Raw genomic sequence first — 19,193 nt, 5'->3', positions numbered from 1 at the left:
GAGTAATATTTTTTCCAGTGGCCTATCTCTCAATTCATCTTTATAATTGAATTATTTTAATAGGAATAAAACTTTGTTGTAAGTCTATGAAGTAGTTGCAGGGATCTTCAAGATATTTTCATAAAAGCTGTGTTTACAGGTGTTCCTTAACAATAAATATGATTCTTCCAAGAGAAATTTCCAAAAGGGTAATAATATGTAGAGCTGCTGGTTTAGATGTATATTTCAAAAGCCTAAAGGCTCATTTACTCAATAGAAGGAACTGCAGAGATTAAACAGACTGCATAACAAAAAATGCTTAAATAATTTCAAATCCATCATGATAAGAAACTGAAGTATATTATATAAGATGCTTGGAAAGAAAGGGGATAAGTGCATAATACCCATGTACAATATCTAGCACAAGAAACAATTCTGTCTGGCCTGTTTTAACTTGATTAAAACAATATGAATCAGCAATAAATTAGAATAGTTGTTTCTCTTTTTCTGTGAGGTATGTACAGGAATAAAAAGAAAATATATTAGATCATTTCTTCCCCTTGTTTGTTTTTTCTGAGGTTTTTTTTTTCCCCACTTCTTCACCGAATAAGCCTTTATCTCCTGACAAAGTAAAAATATTTCATTGAAAGAAGTTGGTTAACTTGTTGTGTCTCAGGCCTTTTATACTCTTTTTCTTTTTTAAGACACTCTAGTATATGTGTCCTATCAGTAGTTGCCTTTGAAGCCTTGGTCTACAATGCACTTAATCACACAAGATCATAGAATGCTTTGGGTTGGAAGGGACCTTAAAGATCATCTAGTTCCAACCCTTTTCCATGGACAGGGATGCCACTCAGTAGACTGGGTCACTCAGAGCTCCATCCAACCTGTATTTGTGCTTGATGAACAATTCCAATGCCTAAGGCAACTTCTAAATGAAGCTGAATGAAAAAAAAATATATAACCAAAGCAACCCAACATCCAAATAAATACCACTGTTAGCTTCTTAGCTCTAAAAAGAAATTTCTCTAGAAAAATAATGAAAAAAAAGTCTTTTGGTTGTTTCCCCTAGAGCACTTTACCAACCCCAAATGCAGAAGAGTGAGTCTGAATGAGCTAGCACTGCCCAAGAAGGCTACCCTGGGTGCATTAGGAAGAGCATTGCCAGCAGGTGGAGGAAGGTGATCCTGCCCCTGTACTCAGCCCTGGTGAGGCCTCACCTGGAGTGCTGTGTCACGTTCTGGGCTTCTCAGGATGAGAGACATGGAGCTCCTGGAGTGGGTCCAGTGGAGGGTTAGAGAGATGATTAAAGAGCTGGAGCATCTCTTTTACACAGAAAGGCTGAGGAACTGGTCCTGCTCAGCCTCGAAGAGATGACTGAGGGGGCACCTTATCAATGTACACAGGTGTCTGACAGGTGGGTGTCAATAGGATGGATCCAGGCTCTTCTTGGAGGTGCTGAACAATAGGACAAGAGGCAATGGGCAGAAACTAATGCACAGGAAGTTCCACCTGAACATGAGGAAGAACTTCTGTACTTTGTAGATAACTGTGCACTGGAACAGGTTGCCCAGAGAGTTGATAGAGTCTCCCTCACTGGAGATACTCAAGAACTGTCTGGACACAGTCCTGTGCCATGTGCTCTGGAATGACCCTGCTGGGGAAGGGAGGTTGATAGAAAAGAACCACTGTGGTCTCTCCCAACCTGACCCATCCTGTGGTTCTGTGATTTTGAATAGAGGACATGGCAATAGATAGCTCCACAGAGCTGCCTCAGCTGCTTGGCTCTGCTTTGAAGTTTTTGACTTGCCTTTGGGTTTTTCTGAAATGTTGTATGGGGAGAAATTTAGAGTGGAGGGAGTTTAGACTCAATTATTGATTTGTAAAGATGTTTAAGCCATGGGCATTGATATCTCTACCCTATTATGATTTATATGTTTCAACCTTAGTTTTGCCAAACACCTCAAAATACGTCCTTTTGTATTCATTATACCAGTAAACTGAAATGGTGTTCAAAGGCATACAAACCCTGGCATACCTTATGGCCGAATTTGGAAGAACTTCTGCTAGTATAGCTAGCAAAAATTTTTGGTAGGGTTTTTCTGCATTTTTATATTGGATTTTTTTTTCTGAGTTTGCTTTTGAAATTCCATTAAAAATCACTAATTTATTTACAGAAATAAGGCTAGATAAATTCTGTTTGAAGCAACAGAGCACTTAAAGACTTCCCTATAACAATGACAGTCATTTCAGTCCCTGTACTCAATATACCTATCAATTTTAAGATATTTTCTGGAAGCAATGTACCTGATGTCATAACCCTTGTGCCAGGTTTTTTTGCAATTGACTGAGAGGCTCAAAAGCTCTTGTGGGACAATCTGATGTATGGATAGACATGGCACTCCTATAAGCTACTTTCTTGTTGGAAACCAGACTAAACCTACTAATATTTTTGTCCAGCAGCAACAAAGAAGCATTTATTTCTTTTTGTTCTGTTTTTGTACAAAACAGTATCGATACTCATGCTTTCTTACTTTTTCAGACCTGAGGTGTATGATTCTGATTCTGCATTATAACTGAAGAATAAAAAGTTTGGTTTAGAGTTGCAAATCATTCTAGAGGCAGTTTTCTTTGCAGGATAACCATATGAAATATAAAACTGATTTTTCCTCAGTCATCATTCCTTTCAGCTGTGGACATTTTTGAGCTTACAAAGCATTCTGAATAGGTCAGTTTAAAATGAAGGGTTTTGCAAGTTTTTTTTATTCATAATGGGGCATCTTTGTCAAATGTCCTATGTGCTTTATTTGATTTTACCACTGTTCTGATCATACTTCCAGGTTTTACTCTGAACTTCCTTTTACTGATAGCATTCTTAAAAAATCTTTTCTTGTAAGTGTCTATAACCGCTAGGTCTAGGTCTTTCACATTATTACAGATAAATCATACATTAAATATAACGTTACTCAGTGGTGCATGTGTTCTTTCTGAATGTGGAACTCAATCAAATACTTCATTGCAGTCCAGTAGCAGTGAGTTCTCACAAGCTCCAATATCTGTATTTAATGCCCTCATGCCACTTCTCAACCACCGCTGTGTTAGACTCCATGTTACTTAACATGTTTTGGAGGCTTCTCAAGCAGAAGTTGATCCACTGTTCCTCTCTTTTCTTTTGTTAATGTCCTTCAGATATCCAACCAGTGAAATATCAGGGGTTACTTTCAAATCCATATTAGCAGTTCCCAATCGACGTGCGAAGATGAAAGGCTCTTACCTTTCCTTCATTTCTTAGGAGGAATAGTTTTGCTTTCAAGGTTTTTATGTTATTATTTGGCAATCTTTTACTGTCCTTGATGTTTACATGTCCTTTCTCAATTTTGTTTGTACTATAATCCTGTAAGAAAACCATTCTGGTTTATGCTTGTAAAGTTCTCATACACTAAAGCCGTGACTCTAGTAATGCATAGGCACCACATAATTGCAAACCAAAAAATAATTGTTGTTTAAATTATTGTGCATTATCTTCTTGCATAAAAAAGTTCCTCTGGTTTTAGCTTTGCAGTACTGAATAATGCCATGTGCCTACATAGGTCTTTTGAAAAGGGTCACAAAGGCGTGGAAAAGACATCTCTTCCACTAAGAAAATTACTCTTAACTAGATACTGTTTGCACATTAGAATAGTTTTGATCTTTCTAATTGCAATTGGTTCTGAGATACCCCTGTCTGTTCATCTTACCATGATTACAAACCTGTCTCAGAACCAACCATTACCCTTGAGTCCTCAGCCGTTTTGCCTCTAGCTCTCTTATTTACTTAATTGCTTTATGTAAGACATTTATGTTGTTGTCAGCTCCTCTGTACCCATTTTCTTTCCAAACAGTGCTCTTCAAAACCAGCCAGCAAGAGCTTGCTCTTCCGCATATTTTGGTTTTGTGCTAGATTTTAATTATGATTTTGACCTTACATAGAATCAGAGAGTCATTTAGGTTGGAAAAGACCTTTAAGATCATCAAGTGCAAACACTAACCCAGCACTGGCAAGCTCATGTGGCGGGGTTGGAGGGGACTGTTATTTTCACAATGTATTAGTGTTTCCTAATTTCTGCTGAAGTCATCTGTCCTGTAATTACCTGAGATTACTTTCCTCACTTTCTCCGCCAAATTATTTTCCACTTTTTTTACAAAGAAATGGTATTATGAAGCTTCCTTCATTCTAAAATTACTTAGCTGTAATCAATTCTGTTACCCTTTGCCATTCTGTTCTGGTGAGAGTTTTCTCTGCTGTAAGTGCAGAGACAGTCTGAGTTAAACAGTTTTACTGAGAGCTGTAATACTCTAGTATTTAACGTTGCTCTAACAGCATTTCCTACAGCATGGAGCTGGAAGTAATGGTCCCAAGCTGTTGCTGTCTGTGACTAGCTTCTGTGGATGTTAGTCCAGCCAGATCTATGCTGCCTGCTTATCAGTACAACCTACTTGCCTCTGTAGTAAATTTCCGTACACACTGAAGTTTTCTGGGACCCTGTCAAGTGGAGAAAATCAAGCTGGAGTGGTAAGTTCTAAGGTTAGAGACACACAGTTACTGACATTCATGGTTGTACAAGAGCTTGCATTTGGACACAGTGCTAAACCCAAACTATCTCCGTGCATTTTTGGCACAGCAGGTCAGAATTTACAAGCCCTCTTGGCACGTAATATCCTGGAAAGTGCAATGCAAAGGCTGACACAGAATGAAAGGACAAGTGTTTATCCAGAACTGATAAATCCTGGCTAAATACTTATGCTCTGTGTTTTTAGTGCATTTCACAGTAGCCATACTGTTAAGGACTTAATCACTATTTGCAGAGTTCAGTATCTCCCACAGAGAGAGATACTCTTTGGGAGTAATGACAGACACAGAAATCCAAACCAGTAAGCCATAAATGTAATCTTCTCTGAAACACCTAGAGATTCCCATATCTACAGTAACCACAATATTACCAATATTAACAATTGTCATTAACTTTTAGTACCAGTGTCAGGCAGTAGTGGTCTGTGATGGCCTATGAGTGTCAGAAGTGGCCTCTGTAATATGTAGTGTTGTGGGTTGACCCTGTATGGACTCCGGGCACCCACCAAAGCTTCTCTATCCCTTCCCACCCCAGCTGGACAGGAGACGCAAGTATTGGGAGTTTAGAGTAAGGTAACGCGGTGCAGTGGTCGGTGGAGAGGTCACCATGTTTTCCCAAAAGCATTCCTGGGAAGGGATTGCTCCAGCAGTGCCATGTAGCACGCCAGCAGGCTAACTTTCACACCTGTGCCAATAGAGGCATGAAAGCACACACACTCAGGCTGGATAGCTCATGCGTTACCAGAGGCAAAGAGTCAGGAGGGGTTCCTTGTATAGAGTCCCACAGACAGAGGTTCACAGCAGCCACACTGTGAAGGGATCCAGTGACAAAGAGCCCAGAACAATGCAGGGTCCAGGGTTTTATGCAGGAGCAGGGCAAGCATCAGGGATTAGTGATATGAGGGCATGAGGGCACTACAAAGGTGGGCTAGGGAATGGGAGCCAATGGGGAAGCTCTGGGGGAGTGGCGAGGGGCAAGGGCCAATGGGGGGAACCTGGAGTGGAGAACTTACTGCATTACAACCTTTTAAGAGGTAAAAGGTGTGTATGGTCAACCAGCCAACCACACAGACCAAATCTGCATAGAACCACAAAGCCTGATGGGGGAGGCTTTCTTTCCCACTCTGAGCCTGGGGGTGATGTTAAACTATTGAGCTGGCCCACCAACGGGCCTCTCCTGCTCCGGAGCTCTTTGGCCCCTTGGCCTCCACTGCCGCTGGCTCAGCCACTGCAAAAATAAGGGGCATGAGAGAAGAGTTTTGACACTCAGCAGTGTCTGATATGCTTCTGTCTTTGTTTTTCCTGGTGGGTCTCTTGGATATTGGACTGTAATGGGTTCTGTGAGCTGTGAGAGAGAAAACCAGAAACAAAGAAGATGGATAGAGGTGGTAGAGCATGGTAAATTTCTCCTGACCAGTTCCCATAAAGATAATTTTTTTTTTCTTTAAGCCAATATCCTCATTCTAATCAGGATAGTGTTAACTTTTGCAGCAGCCAGGAGGGAACATGGCTAGGACCTGGAAGATTGTTCTATTCTACCTCAGGTCATTGCTGGGGTCAGGGGAAGGGAGAGAAGGGCTTCCTTCCAGTTGAGTAAGCATGGTGCCAGTTCTGAGCCAGAGGGGGCAGTGGGGTATTATCTATTCTCAGGAGTTTCCACAGTGAGCAATAATGGGGTTTTTTCTTATACTTTCTGCCATTAGTGTTGTTGCTGTTACTGTTAATTTTCTCATCTCATTGCCGTTCCCAGTAAATTGTTCTTATCTCAGCCTGTGATCTTTACCTTTTGTGCTTCCAATTCTCCTCTCCAACCCTCTGCAGAGGGGAGGGGGAGCAAGTGAGTGGCACATGTTTTGGAGAGTCTCAGTGGGAGCACTAAATTGAGGAGTACCATTCGTTAATCACGACAGTCAAAAACCCTGGGTGCTATTAATACCAGATTTTTCAGATTACTTGGAAAGGTTTAGTCATCTTACAAGAGCAAAGCAGGAACATGGCAATATACACAAGTTGTTACATTCATATGGGATATGCACCATTTGTGAAGTCCAACTATGTCTTCCTACAAATATATGAGTGCAAGTAAATTTGAAGCATATGTGCTGACCAAAGCAAGCAGTCACCAAAGATGTTAGAAGTTCCTAGGCTTTCTACTCTAATGTTTATATTGTGCTTTGTAGTAATAAAGTTGCAGCTTGTTTCGAACTCATTCTTTTTGGAACATGGCCTTCACAAATTACTGTTCAAAAGCAGAAAAATCCACAGTTTTATTTTTAGAGATTTTTATTTTGTTTTGCCTTTCTTGACAAAGTAAAGGTATTTTCACACCTGAAGGATGGGATGCTATCCAGAGGGATGTGGACAAGCTCAAAAAGTGGGTATACAGGAATCTCATGAGGTTTAATAAGACCAAGTGAAATACACTACACCTGGTTGGAGCAAGCCCTGATATCAGTACAGGCTGAAGCATGAAGGGATCAAGAGCAGCCCTGAGAGAAGGATTTGGGGGTGCTGGTGGGTGAGAGGATGGACGTGACTCAGCCATGGGCACTCACAGCCCAGAGAGCCAAACGTGTCCTGGGCTGCATCCAAAGCAGCGCGGCCAGCAGGGCCAGGGAGGGGATTCTGCCCCTCTGCTCTGCTCTGCTGAGACCTCACCTGCAGTGCTGCATCCAACTCTGGGGTCCCAGCACAGGAAGGACATGGACCTATTAGAGCAGGTTCAGACAAGCCAGAAAAATAATCAGAGGGATGGAGCACCTCTCTAACAAGGAAAGACTGAGAATTTGGTTTGTACAAACTGGAAAAGAGAAGGCTTAAGGGTGACCTAATTGTAGTCTTCCAGTACTTGAAAGGGCTACAAGAAAGATGGAGAGAGGCTATTTACAAGGGCATGTAAAGGGGGAATGACTTCAAACATCAAGAAGATAAGTTTAGATCAGTTATTAGGGAAAAATACTTCACTGTGAGGATGGTGAGGCACTGGAACAGGTTGCCCAGAGAAGCTGTGGATGCACCATTATAGGAAGTATTCAAGGCCAGGTTGGATGGAGCTCTGATCAGCCTGGTCTAGTGAAAGGTGTCCTGCACATGGCAGGAGGGTAGGAACTAGATGATCTTTAAGGTCCCGTTTAACCCAAACCATTCTGTGTTTCCACGATTTTTGTAATGCAGCTACATATAAATTGTTGAAATTCATTTTAAAAGAAGAAATCTGATGATAATACAGTTGTACTCAGCCTTTTTGGTTTTATGACTTCCTTTTTTTACTGTCTTGTGATTTTTCTTCTTTCCCACAGAGAACTTTTTCTGACATTCCTGTTGTATGTTTCATCATCTTGTTAAAAGTAACCTGTATTAAATTTAAGAGTATCACCGGTGTGTACCATCTTCTTAAGCACTACTTAAAGTGACCTTCTGAACAATTGCTTTATCAAAACCAGTTATGACCTGAATGTGAAAATATGTTCTCTTTTTCTTCTTGCAGCCTGCAAATGATAACCTGCAGACAGATGATGAACATGGACTCAGAGGAGATAAAGAAAGCTATCTCTGTGCTGTGTGTCTGGATGTTTATTTCAATCCTTACATGTGCTATCCATGCCACCATATCTTTTGTGAACCTTGCTTAAGGATGCTTGCCAAAGACAATCCAACCAGCACTCCATGTCCACTGTGTCGCAGTACAATTGCCAGAGTATTTTTCCAAACAGGTAAAAATGAAAGTTTTTTACACATAGAAAAATACTGGTAATTTTCCTTCCTGTATGCATGCAGAGCAAATTCTGGTAATGTTAATCCACTGCAAGGTTTTCTTTCCATGTAACTCCTCCTAGGACCATTCCATGCAGGCTCTCTTCAGTGTCAAAAAGTTATTCAGGCACTGTACTTCTAAACTTTTTATTTTAGAAGTGAGATTCTGATATTTTTTATTTCTTTGGTTTCTTCTTCCTAAATAATAACAGGCTCCAAACATAATAAACATTTTTCAAACTATCGTACTGGGAAAATGTTTTTAAAATTGCTAGCTTAATGGCACACCAAAAAAATGCTCTTTTCATTTATGACATTAAATTTGGACACAAGTGAAAATAAAGGCTGGCAGAACTCTTGGTAATTTTCTTAAATCTCCCATCCTGGCCTCTTATACCCTCATTTCTAGTGTTCCTTAACCTTAACAGTAGGAAAATATGGTGGGTAGGGGGTGTTTGATGTCATATTGGGTATAGAAATAGAAGAGGGTAAGTAGTCCTGCAGATAGAATATCTGGAACAGCATGAGTCAGTCTTTTATGTCCAAAGCTTATATGGTCGATTCAAGTACCATTGATAAAACTGCACTGTGGCATCTGGAGTTAGGTCATTTACAGCACTTAAAACTGTGCATAGACAGATCACAAAGTAATGGAATGACTCAGCCATGCAGAAGTGTTTGTTTCATTTTAGATGCTACAGAGATCTTGCAGTGATCCTCTTTAAGCTATTGTAAGTGCTGTGATGACAGGTTAGGGATGCAGACTGAAGTAGGATTTCACATTGATCAGCAGAGCTGCCCACCTTCTGTTTCTGGTTGTGCACAGACTCTGCCTTTGTACAGGCATAACTTTGTATGATTTGATGGCGGGTCAGTTTGAGGAACTGACTGGGGTAAATAAGAACTGATTTGAGTGGGAAGGAGGCATTTTTCACACCAACCTATTGCCCCAGGATGATTCACTGAGCAGCTGCTGGTGGTCAGGGATAGAGACTGGCTATCCCTGCATTGACTGCACTGCAGCAGAGGAAATGGATGGAAAGCTGCAGCCTGAGCACTCTCAACCACCTGCCTGTCTGGTGTATAGAGATTTCAAGCTGTTCTCATTTCATTTCCCTAATGTTTGATGCTCCCTTCAATTTGATATACCGATGAAGTGTGTTTCACTGATAGAGAGTTAGCTTTTTCTAGGGCTATTTAAATTTTTAAAAAGCTATTTAGCAGATTTGCTGGAGAAAAATACTACTGGTAGAGCACAAAGGGAGAATAAAGATGCTTCCTAAAATGTATTTGCAAAACTTTTCAACACATTACAGTCATCTAAGTGAGATTACTACCAGGATTATTTGTAGCCTTTAAGTACTTAACATACAATGTGTAAAAATGCCTGGTGGGAGGGAGTGAAGAAGAAGGAGCCAGATTCTTCTGAGTGGTGCTCACTTCAAGCACAAGAGGCATTGGGCACAAACTGAAACACATGAGATCCCATCTGTACACAAGAAAACACTTTCTTTCATGGGAGGGTGGTCAAACAGGCTGGTCAGAGAGGCTGTGGAGTACCCATCAAAACCCAGCTGGACCTGGTTCTGGGCACCTGCATAGCTAACCCTGCTTGAGCAGGTTGGACTAGTTGTTCTCAAGACATCCCATTCAACCTCACCCACTCTGTTAAAATATTAAATAGGTGTGTAGCTTTTTTGAGGAAAAGGATTTATGTGACTAAGGAGGAAATACGGTGTCTTAGATATGTAAACAGAGTCTACTATAAATAGAGAACCATAACAATGTATAAGATATTTAGTATTAACAACTTCAGATGAGAGAAATCAGCAGCTATTTGTATATTGCCGTGCAGTGTATAGCAATATATGCTTGACTTAGCAATATATTTAAAAATAGCTATGCTAATTTAGCTTTGTTTTATTATCTATATTTAGAAAAATATTTTGAAATTTTCCAGTGTGTAACATACTGAGCAGCTTTTAAATTAACCAAGTGGTATTGATGATGATACCATATCCTTAGAGAAATTAGTAAAATCAGCACATTAAGAGTGATGGTGCCAGAGCAATGTAAAGTATAGTAATTTTTTTTTCACTCAGAAGATTTATTAAGCCTTTTTAAAGTTATGATAAAGTCACTGCTACTATAGGTTTGTGCAAGCAGCAAAGCAAAGTTGCTAGTACTCTTTACATACTTCTCTAATGCTGCAGCTGGGATGTCTTATTTCCTTCATTAATTTATTTTGGATGCATTCTGCAGCTTTCCATTTGTGTATGTGCATTTATTTTACAAAGATATATCAAAAAGAAAAACAATTAAGGATCTATTCAGAAGTTCACTTCTTAGCTTGTACAGTTTTGCAGACTGAACATAACTGCAACAGAAGGATGCATGTAACATTAAAAAAAAAAAAAAGGCTAACAGGTCGATTATCCATCAGTTATGGAGAAAACCAATGTTTAACTGGGAGCTACAAAGCCAGATTTTACTCATGAGGGTACTTCCTCTGGCTGGTTGCCTTGATCAACTGGGCCTTTTTTACAGAATCCCTTAAGCTTGAGTTCCAATCCAGATAGGTTGCTCTGATGGTGTTTACCATGCATTCCCATCTTTCTTAAATGCCTTCTTAGAAGCCCTTCTCCCGTCAGGATAAACTCACATCTGATCAGATGATAGGGTGCCCAGGATACACCTGAGACATCAGCTTTTGAGCTGATTGCACCAAGTAACTTCCAAATTACCAAGTATCTTTTAAATGCTTCACTTACCAGGAAAGATGATCTTCTACACTTTCATTCATTCAAAATTTCATTTATGTTGTTTCCAAGAAGGGCCAGATCTGACACTCATGTACAATAAATCCACCACTTTGGAGGAATGCAGATTCAGGGTAGTGGTTGTGCAAGGGAGGTCCAGGCACATGGCAGGGAAGGGGTCATGTACGTACAGAAAGATGGGTGACCCAGCCAGCCTGAGGGGATCTTTCAGTGAAAGCCTAGCCAAGCAGCTTTCTAGAAACCCGTAGGACTTGTCAGCACTCCCTTTTCTGAAAAGAGGTTTCAGTATTTAAATTTGGACAATAAAATTGAAAGAACTGTGTTGATTTCTATGGTCTGTAGCAGGAAATTAAAATGTTCTCTGTCTATGCTGTGAGAGGCAAGCAGAGTCTCATCAGAAGCCTGAATCTGAATAGTACTTAATCCAAATACGTTCAGTAGCATATAAAGCTCTTGCCATAAAAATTTTAAAAACACTACTGAAAAATACACAGTTTGTTCATTTTACATTTAGGAGAGAAAATGGCCTTTCCTGCTTCAGTGACAGCAGTTTATACGTGCAGTAGCTCTATTTTCACATAATGAGACAGAAGATTTGAAGATTTCTGTGTTCTTCATGTATTGTGTAGCCTCATTCCACCTGTATTGTGACATGGTGAAATAAAGGATAATTTTAGAGTAAGACCAGCATAGAGTTTTTACTTCAAATCTGCTGTCTTCCCCTTACACAGAAAAAGCTACTGGAACCAAAGGTATTTGGAATTTTTTTCTTCTTTTTGGATCCTGCTCACAAAAAGCTTAGCTTTCTTAAATTTGCCAGAGAAAAAGATTTTATCCTTTCATAAAATATTTATTATAAGAAAAGTATGTACCATTAAAGTGGGCCGCATAAAGTAATTAAACACAAGCCTTCTCAAAAAACCCGGGAATGTCTTTTCTTTTTTGAAGGTGCAGAAAGAATTTGGTAGCAGCTGCTGTTGGTATTTATCTGGAGCCTTCTTGGTTTGGAGACACGAATTGGGCAGGGGTTTCATGGGCAGGGGTTGAAGTTTTTCCTGTTAACTACTAGCTTAGCAACCCTGTTTGTTATCAGCAGATCAATTCTATGGTAGGAAAATATTGTTGATTTTAAATTGTTTTCCATTGCACTGCTATGGATAGATCAGTTTTGCATTTTTGGGTTGCAATCATGAAGGTATTTCCCCAAATTATGCCCCGAGAAAATGTTGATTTATTGAGATTAGTACATAATGCCAACTCCTCCAATGTGTCATGAATCATCCTACAAATGTTTTCTTAGTTCCTGTTAATCCAAAGTATTTTTAAAAATCTCAAAAAAATTTCAGACTCTTCCCCTTTCTTTGCATTACTGACTATTACTGAGTGGGGGTGTTAAACAAAAAGCAATATGAACTGAGAATTCATACCACAGTCACTTTTATGGATATAATTTTTATTCATAGAGGTCATCATAGTTTTATAAGTTAAATAGCTTGATTTCTTAAATATATCATTTTGCCAGAAATTGACATCAGCTTTTCTAATTTTTTTTCCAAAGAAACAGAATGTTTAAGACTTGCTCTTGCTATACATGGAAATGCTTGGGTAAATGTCATTTTAAAAGAAAATTAGATGTTATAATCAGAAAAAGGATTACACAGTAGATATGGCATTTTTATTTTGTATAAATTTATGCAAATTATCGCTTTATTTAGAGCATTGATGTATGCATTCTTTCCTCTTAATTATTGTAGATCTGAATAACTCTACCAGATCTTTTTTCCCTATGGAATATTTGAATCTAAAGGAAAGCTTTCAAAACTCCAGTTCTGCTAAATGGCCTCTACCAAGCTGCAAGAAAGCATTCAGAGTTTTTGAAGGTAAGATTTTTAATTTTTTTCCTAAATATCATTCATTCTCAAGTGTAATATTTGGAAATAAGACTCTGAGAAATACATGCCATTGGCAAATGGATGATTCTTAAAGTAGAGCTGAGTTTAACTCTCCTGGGTGATTCATACACAGGGCTCTGAATCTAAAGATAAACTACAAACTGTAAAAAGACAACTGTGTGTGTACATTTTAATTTATTTTTGAATCTTTAATTCTGTGCACATTATCAGGATAATTGTATGTACCTTCCTCCTTAGAAAAATTTCTGTCTGCATAGTGGAATAAAGAAAATTACTCTAGGAAAAAAGTTCCTAGTTCTGAGTGTGGTCAATAAAGACCTCTCAAAAAAAATCAGTCTTTTATGAAAGAAGTCATATAAAAAGTTTCAAATAATATAAATTATTTTAAATATTTCCATACTGCTTGTTTAATACATATGAAATGGAGTAATGGGTATGGGCGTTTTAGTTTAATTTTCTCTTTTTTGTATGAAGAAAGCTTAATCGTCTTATTGCTACTTTAACACTTAAACATTTTCATGATTATCTGATTGTTAACTAAACAGCATTTAAGTTAGACCACTTAAATGCAGGATTCATTGTTTACCCATATTTCCCTGTTTTCAGTCTAATGGCCTTTCTTCACCAGGCCTCATGTACATTTACTTATATAGTTACTTGTATATACTTTTTATAGTGCTGAGTCTGGCTAGCAGATACACTTTTTCTGTTTGTAAGAATAGATAGCTTTTAAAAGTATGTGGAAAAAATAAAATGGGACATCCATTTTATATTCATTTTATAAGTCTACCCAGGCCTTTGTAAAGGTGAAATTTGGTAAATTCTGGTACTCCACTTATAAAACTATGTCATGTAAGGTCAAGATTTGATACTGAGAATATCAAGACATGTTCGTGGCTATGAAAAATAGCAAAGCTGAGAAGTTTGAGGTCTGGTAGAGTCTTTGGTATTACTCAGAGAGGAAGGTGTTGGCAGGACAAACTAAGATGACTATTTATTTTCTCTAACAGGAGTTAATGTAGTATGGGTGTTAATGCTGGCTTATTGGTTTATTTTAATATATGTTATGTATGTGACATAGTTCCTTTATGTTCTGTAGTATTATATAAATTATGCCTTTCATAAATATGAAGGGCCACAATGCTAAGCATTGTACAAAGCATAAATAATTAGAAATAAAAGAAGGACCTGGAGAGGTCATACAGTTTCACTATTGTGGTACCTAAAAATTTGGCATATTGTTCAACAAAGGTAATTTCAAATGCTGAAATTACGTGTTTCCACAGGGTAGCCTAGAAGTCCCACACTAAATGGAAGCATGATTGGACCTACTTAATAGGACACCCAAACCACAAAGCTGCCTGAAACTTTGTTTTTGCATTCCTAATAAAAGTGTTGCTGCCATGTCTCTCTCTTCTGACTTTCTATATCAATAGAAACTACTCCAGGTTTGTGTGCATTCAACAAGCAAAGATATAGTACTTCTTCCTGGACTGCTTATTTGGGCTCATATCTAAATCGTGCTTGGCAGCACCTAAAGTTCCATATTTTGTTTTCATAATTGCTTGTGTTCTCTGCCTCAGGAGGCTCCTAGGGACTTAACAGGCATAAAAGACTGAGAATAGTGGCAGCAAAAGTCTTCTGACACTGTATTAGATTCCATTGCAAATGCAAAACCCTGATACCACTGAGAGCTGAAGGGGTAAAGTGAGTACTTAGATTAATTTTTTTTTTTAATTCAGAAGGTAATAGCCTAATAAGATATTAGAATTTCAGAAGTCAAAAATAAGGAATGGGAAGAGGAATATGGTGAGTACATGAGTAGAGTGACTGGAGTGAAACAGGATATGATTACAGTGCTAGAAAGCAGTGAAATCTTGCAAATTTGAATGTGAAAATAACCACCTTTGTATAAGAGTGCATTGTCAAATACTGCAATACAATACTGCATTTTCAAAGAAAAAATTCTGTAGCCATGTTAGAAATGCATATGCTCTTTCACCTTCATATCCAGCAGGTCCAGTGTTCACTGAGAATCTAGAAGCTCTTTTTGTATGATTCCAGCTTTCATTGTGACAAAACCTCTTCCACAATATCGTTTTAATGCTACAGATATAAAAATAGTAAACCTTGAACAGTAAATCACTCTTTAGAGATGCTAGATAAGATCAGACCTCAGAACTAGATCAGGATATGAGGAGAGAAAGATTGCTGTTAGGAAGTCTAGATCATATACAAGATTTATCAGTGTAACTAATTTAGACTTTCTGAACATTGCAGGGCTGCTAGATAAAATCAAGCACTTTCTCTTCTTCCTTACTTTTTTTCCTGAACTGATTCACTAAGCCAAATATAGTTGGTAATCTACATGTAAGTCTTCTTTCATATCAGATTTTCCATGAGGAATGTAGAATTATCTTTAACTAATCATACAACCTACCATAACTTTTGAGTTCTTATACAAAATGAAAAAACCTCAGCACTGCAAGCACTCTTGGGCTTTAAGCTGATGAAAATTCCTCCAGAGTAGTTTGCCCTTGTATTGTACTGTATTTTTTTCCAATAAAATAATCAACAGAGTTCCCATTTGTTTCATAAACATTGCTTATAGTATCACTCGCTATATGGTATGCTCTGTTTGGTCAAGGATAGGTTAATGATAAAATGGAAATGCTATTCAAGAAGGAAACCAATTTTTCTTTTCCTATTCAGATTTTTAATACATGGAAAAGTTAACAAGCTAATTTTAAATATTTCTCTAAAATGTCTTCTGTTTCATATGAGATAAACAAAAATTATATTATTTATTCTTTTGAGTTGTGGCAACTTCAAAAAAATGTAATTGCACAGTAGAAATAACATGTCAATTAGTGGTTTCCTTAAATTGATTTTAAAACTGATAAATAGTGTAGTTTGAACAGGAGAGTTAAATAGCAAAACTTAATTGGATCCTATTATCATATATTCATAGTTTAATAACAGGTGGCCTTTATATGCCATTAAAGTGGAATTGCATTCTGTAAGCACTGTACAGTCACAGAAAGTTCACCAACTAAGGGTAAGTCTCCAAAAGTAATTTGATACAGGAATGTGAGCTAAAAGAAGTGATTAGGATAATTTAAATTGCAAATATGATAGTTAATTTGACAGTGACTTTTGTGTAATCAAGTGCGGAAATTAAAAATGACTGAGACAGTGCACTGGGCCTAAAAGTGTTATTTCAAAAGTTTTTGCATAAATCTGAGATAGAAATGCATTGAAGAGATAGAGGATAAAGTGATGGTAGCATTGTAGATGGGTGCTGGCTGCCTGCATACAGAGTAAGGTTGTAGAGATGGCTCCGGAAAAGTAGAGGTGGGTGTTCAGAGCGGGAGAAGGGGATTATGAAACCTCTGAGTTACAACCCTTGGTGACTGTTTGAAATCATAATTATTCCTAGGCTAATAGGAAATTCCCTCCAAGTGTTACTTTTGCTAACGTTTTTATTTAAAATATGGCAGTTAAATTGAAAGTCTAGTTAAAAATAGAATATTTATTTCTATCTTTTCAAATGTTTACTCTAGAAAACATTCCTCCAGTGTTGCATACCATGAAATCTGTGCAGATTTTTTCCTGAACTCATCTCTTTAGGTACTTAATAAAAAGATTGACTTCTACATCAGTCAAGGACTACACAACAGAGTGTGTAGTGGAAATTACCACCATCTCAGTAGGTTACATCTGCCATGTCCTTTTGTGTAATCATTCTCTAGAGAAAATGGTGAACAATTTCCTTTAGAGAAAGCTTTTGATAATACCTGTTGGTACATTTTTAAATACCTCTGTCTTTAAAATAGGGGTACAACACTAAAATTTACTTTCTTGATTCAAGATCCTTGTTATCGTTATTTCAGTTTGATAGGCAACAAAAGCAGGATGTTAAAAACTGAGAAAATTTACAGGTTTTAAGTTCATATTTCCTTTTTTTAAAAATAACCAAAAAAAGTAATACTAGTTTTCAAGTTCAGATACTGTGATCTACTGAGAAGAAAACAAGACAGGTGTTACTGAAAATAGAAGGTGCAGCATTTAATTTTAGCTATAAAGAGTACTGCTGGCATATAAGAAGGATCCCAGAATAATCCTTATTTTGGGCTATTTTTCCCAAATTCTACTATTCCATCCCATCAGGGTCACCCAGAGCAGGTGAGACAGGAACTCATCCGGGTGGGTTTTTAATGTCTCTGGAGAGGGAGACTCCACAACCTCCCTGGGCAGCTCTGCAGCCCTCAAGGTAAAGAAATTCTTCCTCATGTTGAGGCGGAACTTTTGTGTTTTAGTTTATGGCCATTGCCCCTTTCCTGTTCTCTGAACACCACTGAACAGAGTCTGGCACCATCCTCTTGGCAGCTGCCTTCGAGATATTTATGTGTTATTGAGCTTTTCTCTCTGTCTTCTTTTGTCTAGACTCCACAGGCCCAGCTCTCTCAGGTGTCTCCTCATAAGATTCTTCAGTAGAGCTTGTGAAATCACAAAAAGTTAATTTGCACATGTCTATTTCTCACAAATGCATTTGCAATCTACAGTCTTCACAGAAAGTGAATTTTCTGCCGAAAAAAGAGACTTTACTGGAAAGTGTTGTCTCAGAACGTCTGTTAGGCTTATAGTACACTAATACAGAAAGACAGAATCCAAGCCCTGCTGGTTGAGTGTCTTTGGTCAGCTCCACTGATGGCAACTTTGTTATTTTGCTGATTTTTCAGCACTTGGACCTAACTCTTGCACCCATTTTTCTTGCCCACAAGTTCTTTCAGTTCCAGCTGGTGCCTCCTCCTAGCTGTGCTCTAGCTAGCCTTTATGCCTCTCCTTCTGCACCTCACCAAGTAGAAGTCAATCTGGAAGGAAAATAAAATGGACGGGAAACTAAAATAAAAAAGTCATTGCCACAGAGATATCTTAAGCTTCAGCTTCAGAGCTGCCACTTGTCCCTGTTATTTTGCCAACAGTGTTAGTACAAAACATTGTGCAAGTATCAATAGCCTTGTTTATCTTTTAAGCTTTTTTGCAGTGGCTGTTCTTTAGGGACTCCTTCAGAGCCACACTCTGATTGAAAAGAATGTTCTGTAACCTTTTTCCATTCCTAAAGATTGCCTCCAGCACTAGCCTGTGTAGGAGAGTAATTTACTGCTCAAAAATTATGGTTGCTGATTTGTCTCTATTGGTTCATCAATGCACTGAAGGGAATCAAATTCTAGCTAATTTGTATGTGTCATCAGGATTGCTTGTTTCCATTTAACCATGATGTTGTAAGACTGGTGTACCAGGAATATTGATAGCTGTAATTATGCAATGCCAAGGATTGGATAGAATGGCCATGGCAAAAAAAGCATACTATAGCCTTTCCCTGTTTGACATGGACCTGATTGGATGTTAGATTGGCATCTTTAGTTCCGCTTAGGTAACCAAGTGTTCATACTGGTCGGTGAGACAAACCAAGAACATCTTGGGACCTCTTACAAAGCCATGGTCCCACAGAGAGACCCAAATGAACTTGTAGGGGAGTTGGAGGTATTGTGGTTTTGACTCTGCAGCCTACAATTCCTAAAATCTTTTAAAAAGGTCCTTTTCTAAAGATGCTTGATAAAATATAGCTGTGTTCAGGGTAAGAGGGAAAGTTATTTGAAGCATTAATAGCCAGTTAAAAGATACCAAACAAGGAATATAAATTAATGATTAACTTTTCTCACTGAAGGGATATTATATGGGTCCTGTGTGGGTCTATATTACAGTTTCTAGCATCCAGCATATTTGTTTACAAGATATGAAGATGTAACATTTGTTTACAGTACTGAAATATTTGGGATAATGAAAATTAACATGATGTGCAAGGAGTGGCAGGAGACTGTCTTGGTACCTAGTGTTCTTCAGCAATGTTTACATTGTTTTCCTTTCATTGCAAAACAAGGTAGTTAACGGGAAGGGTACAGACAAGATAAAAGAGAAAGTCAGGTTTCAATTGTTTCCTGATGAGGAATATGTAAATAGACTAGAATGCTTCACACAAAGAAAGAGATTACTAAAAGAGGGAGGATGATTGTGGTAATTAAGATCACAAAAATCGGGACAGAAGTGTATGGGCTGCTGTTGTTCCTGGTCTCATAATAAAAGATCTAGAACTCT

At 38.2% G+C, this 19,193-nt stretch overlaps 1 protein-coding gene and 1 long non-coding RNA gene across 7 annotated transcripts in view; one reads left to right on the top strand and one right to left on the bottom strand.

The window, feature by feature from the left end:
- LOC108449028 overlaps positions 1–19,193 on the bottom strand; it is a 55,547-nt gene that overhangs the window by 3,003 nt on the left and 33,351 nt on the right. The gene's annotated exons all lie outside the window — the stretch shown is intronic.
- The window catches only part of RNF180 (ring finger protein 180), a 65,357-nt gene that overhangs the window by 35,075 nt on the left and 11,089 nt on the right, over positions 1–19,193 (top strand). For 5 of the 6 annotated variants that reach the window (XM_017743740.1, XM_017743761.1, XM_017743752.1 and 2 more), the window contains 2 exons: positions 8,076–8,301; positions 12,876–13,001. In XM_017743740.1, the coding sequence (XP_017599229.1) occupies positions 8,076–8,301; positions 12,876–13,001 (352 nt within the window). Of the gene's footprint in view, positions 1–8,075; positions 8,302–12,875; positions 13,002–14,320; positions 16,945–19,193 lie in introns of those variants that run through there. The other variant, XM_017743743.1, reaches the window with a different exon arrangement.

Source organism: Corvus brachyrhynchos, unplaced genomic scaffold (genome assembly GCF_000691975.1).
Source record: "Corvus brachyrhynchos isolate BGI_N302 unplaced genomic scaffold, ASM69197v1 scaffold310, whole genome shotgun sequence".
Lineage (NCBI taxonomy): Eukaryota > Metazoa > Chordata > Aves > Passeriformes > Corvidae > Corvus > Corvus brachyrhynchos.
Note: the sequence above shows the minus strand (reverse complement) of the source record. Positions and strands in the feature narration are given on the sequence as shown.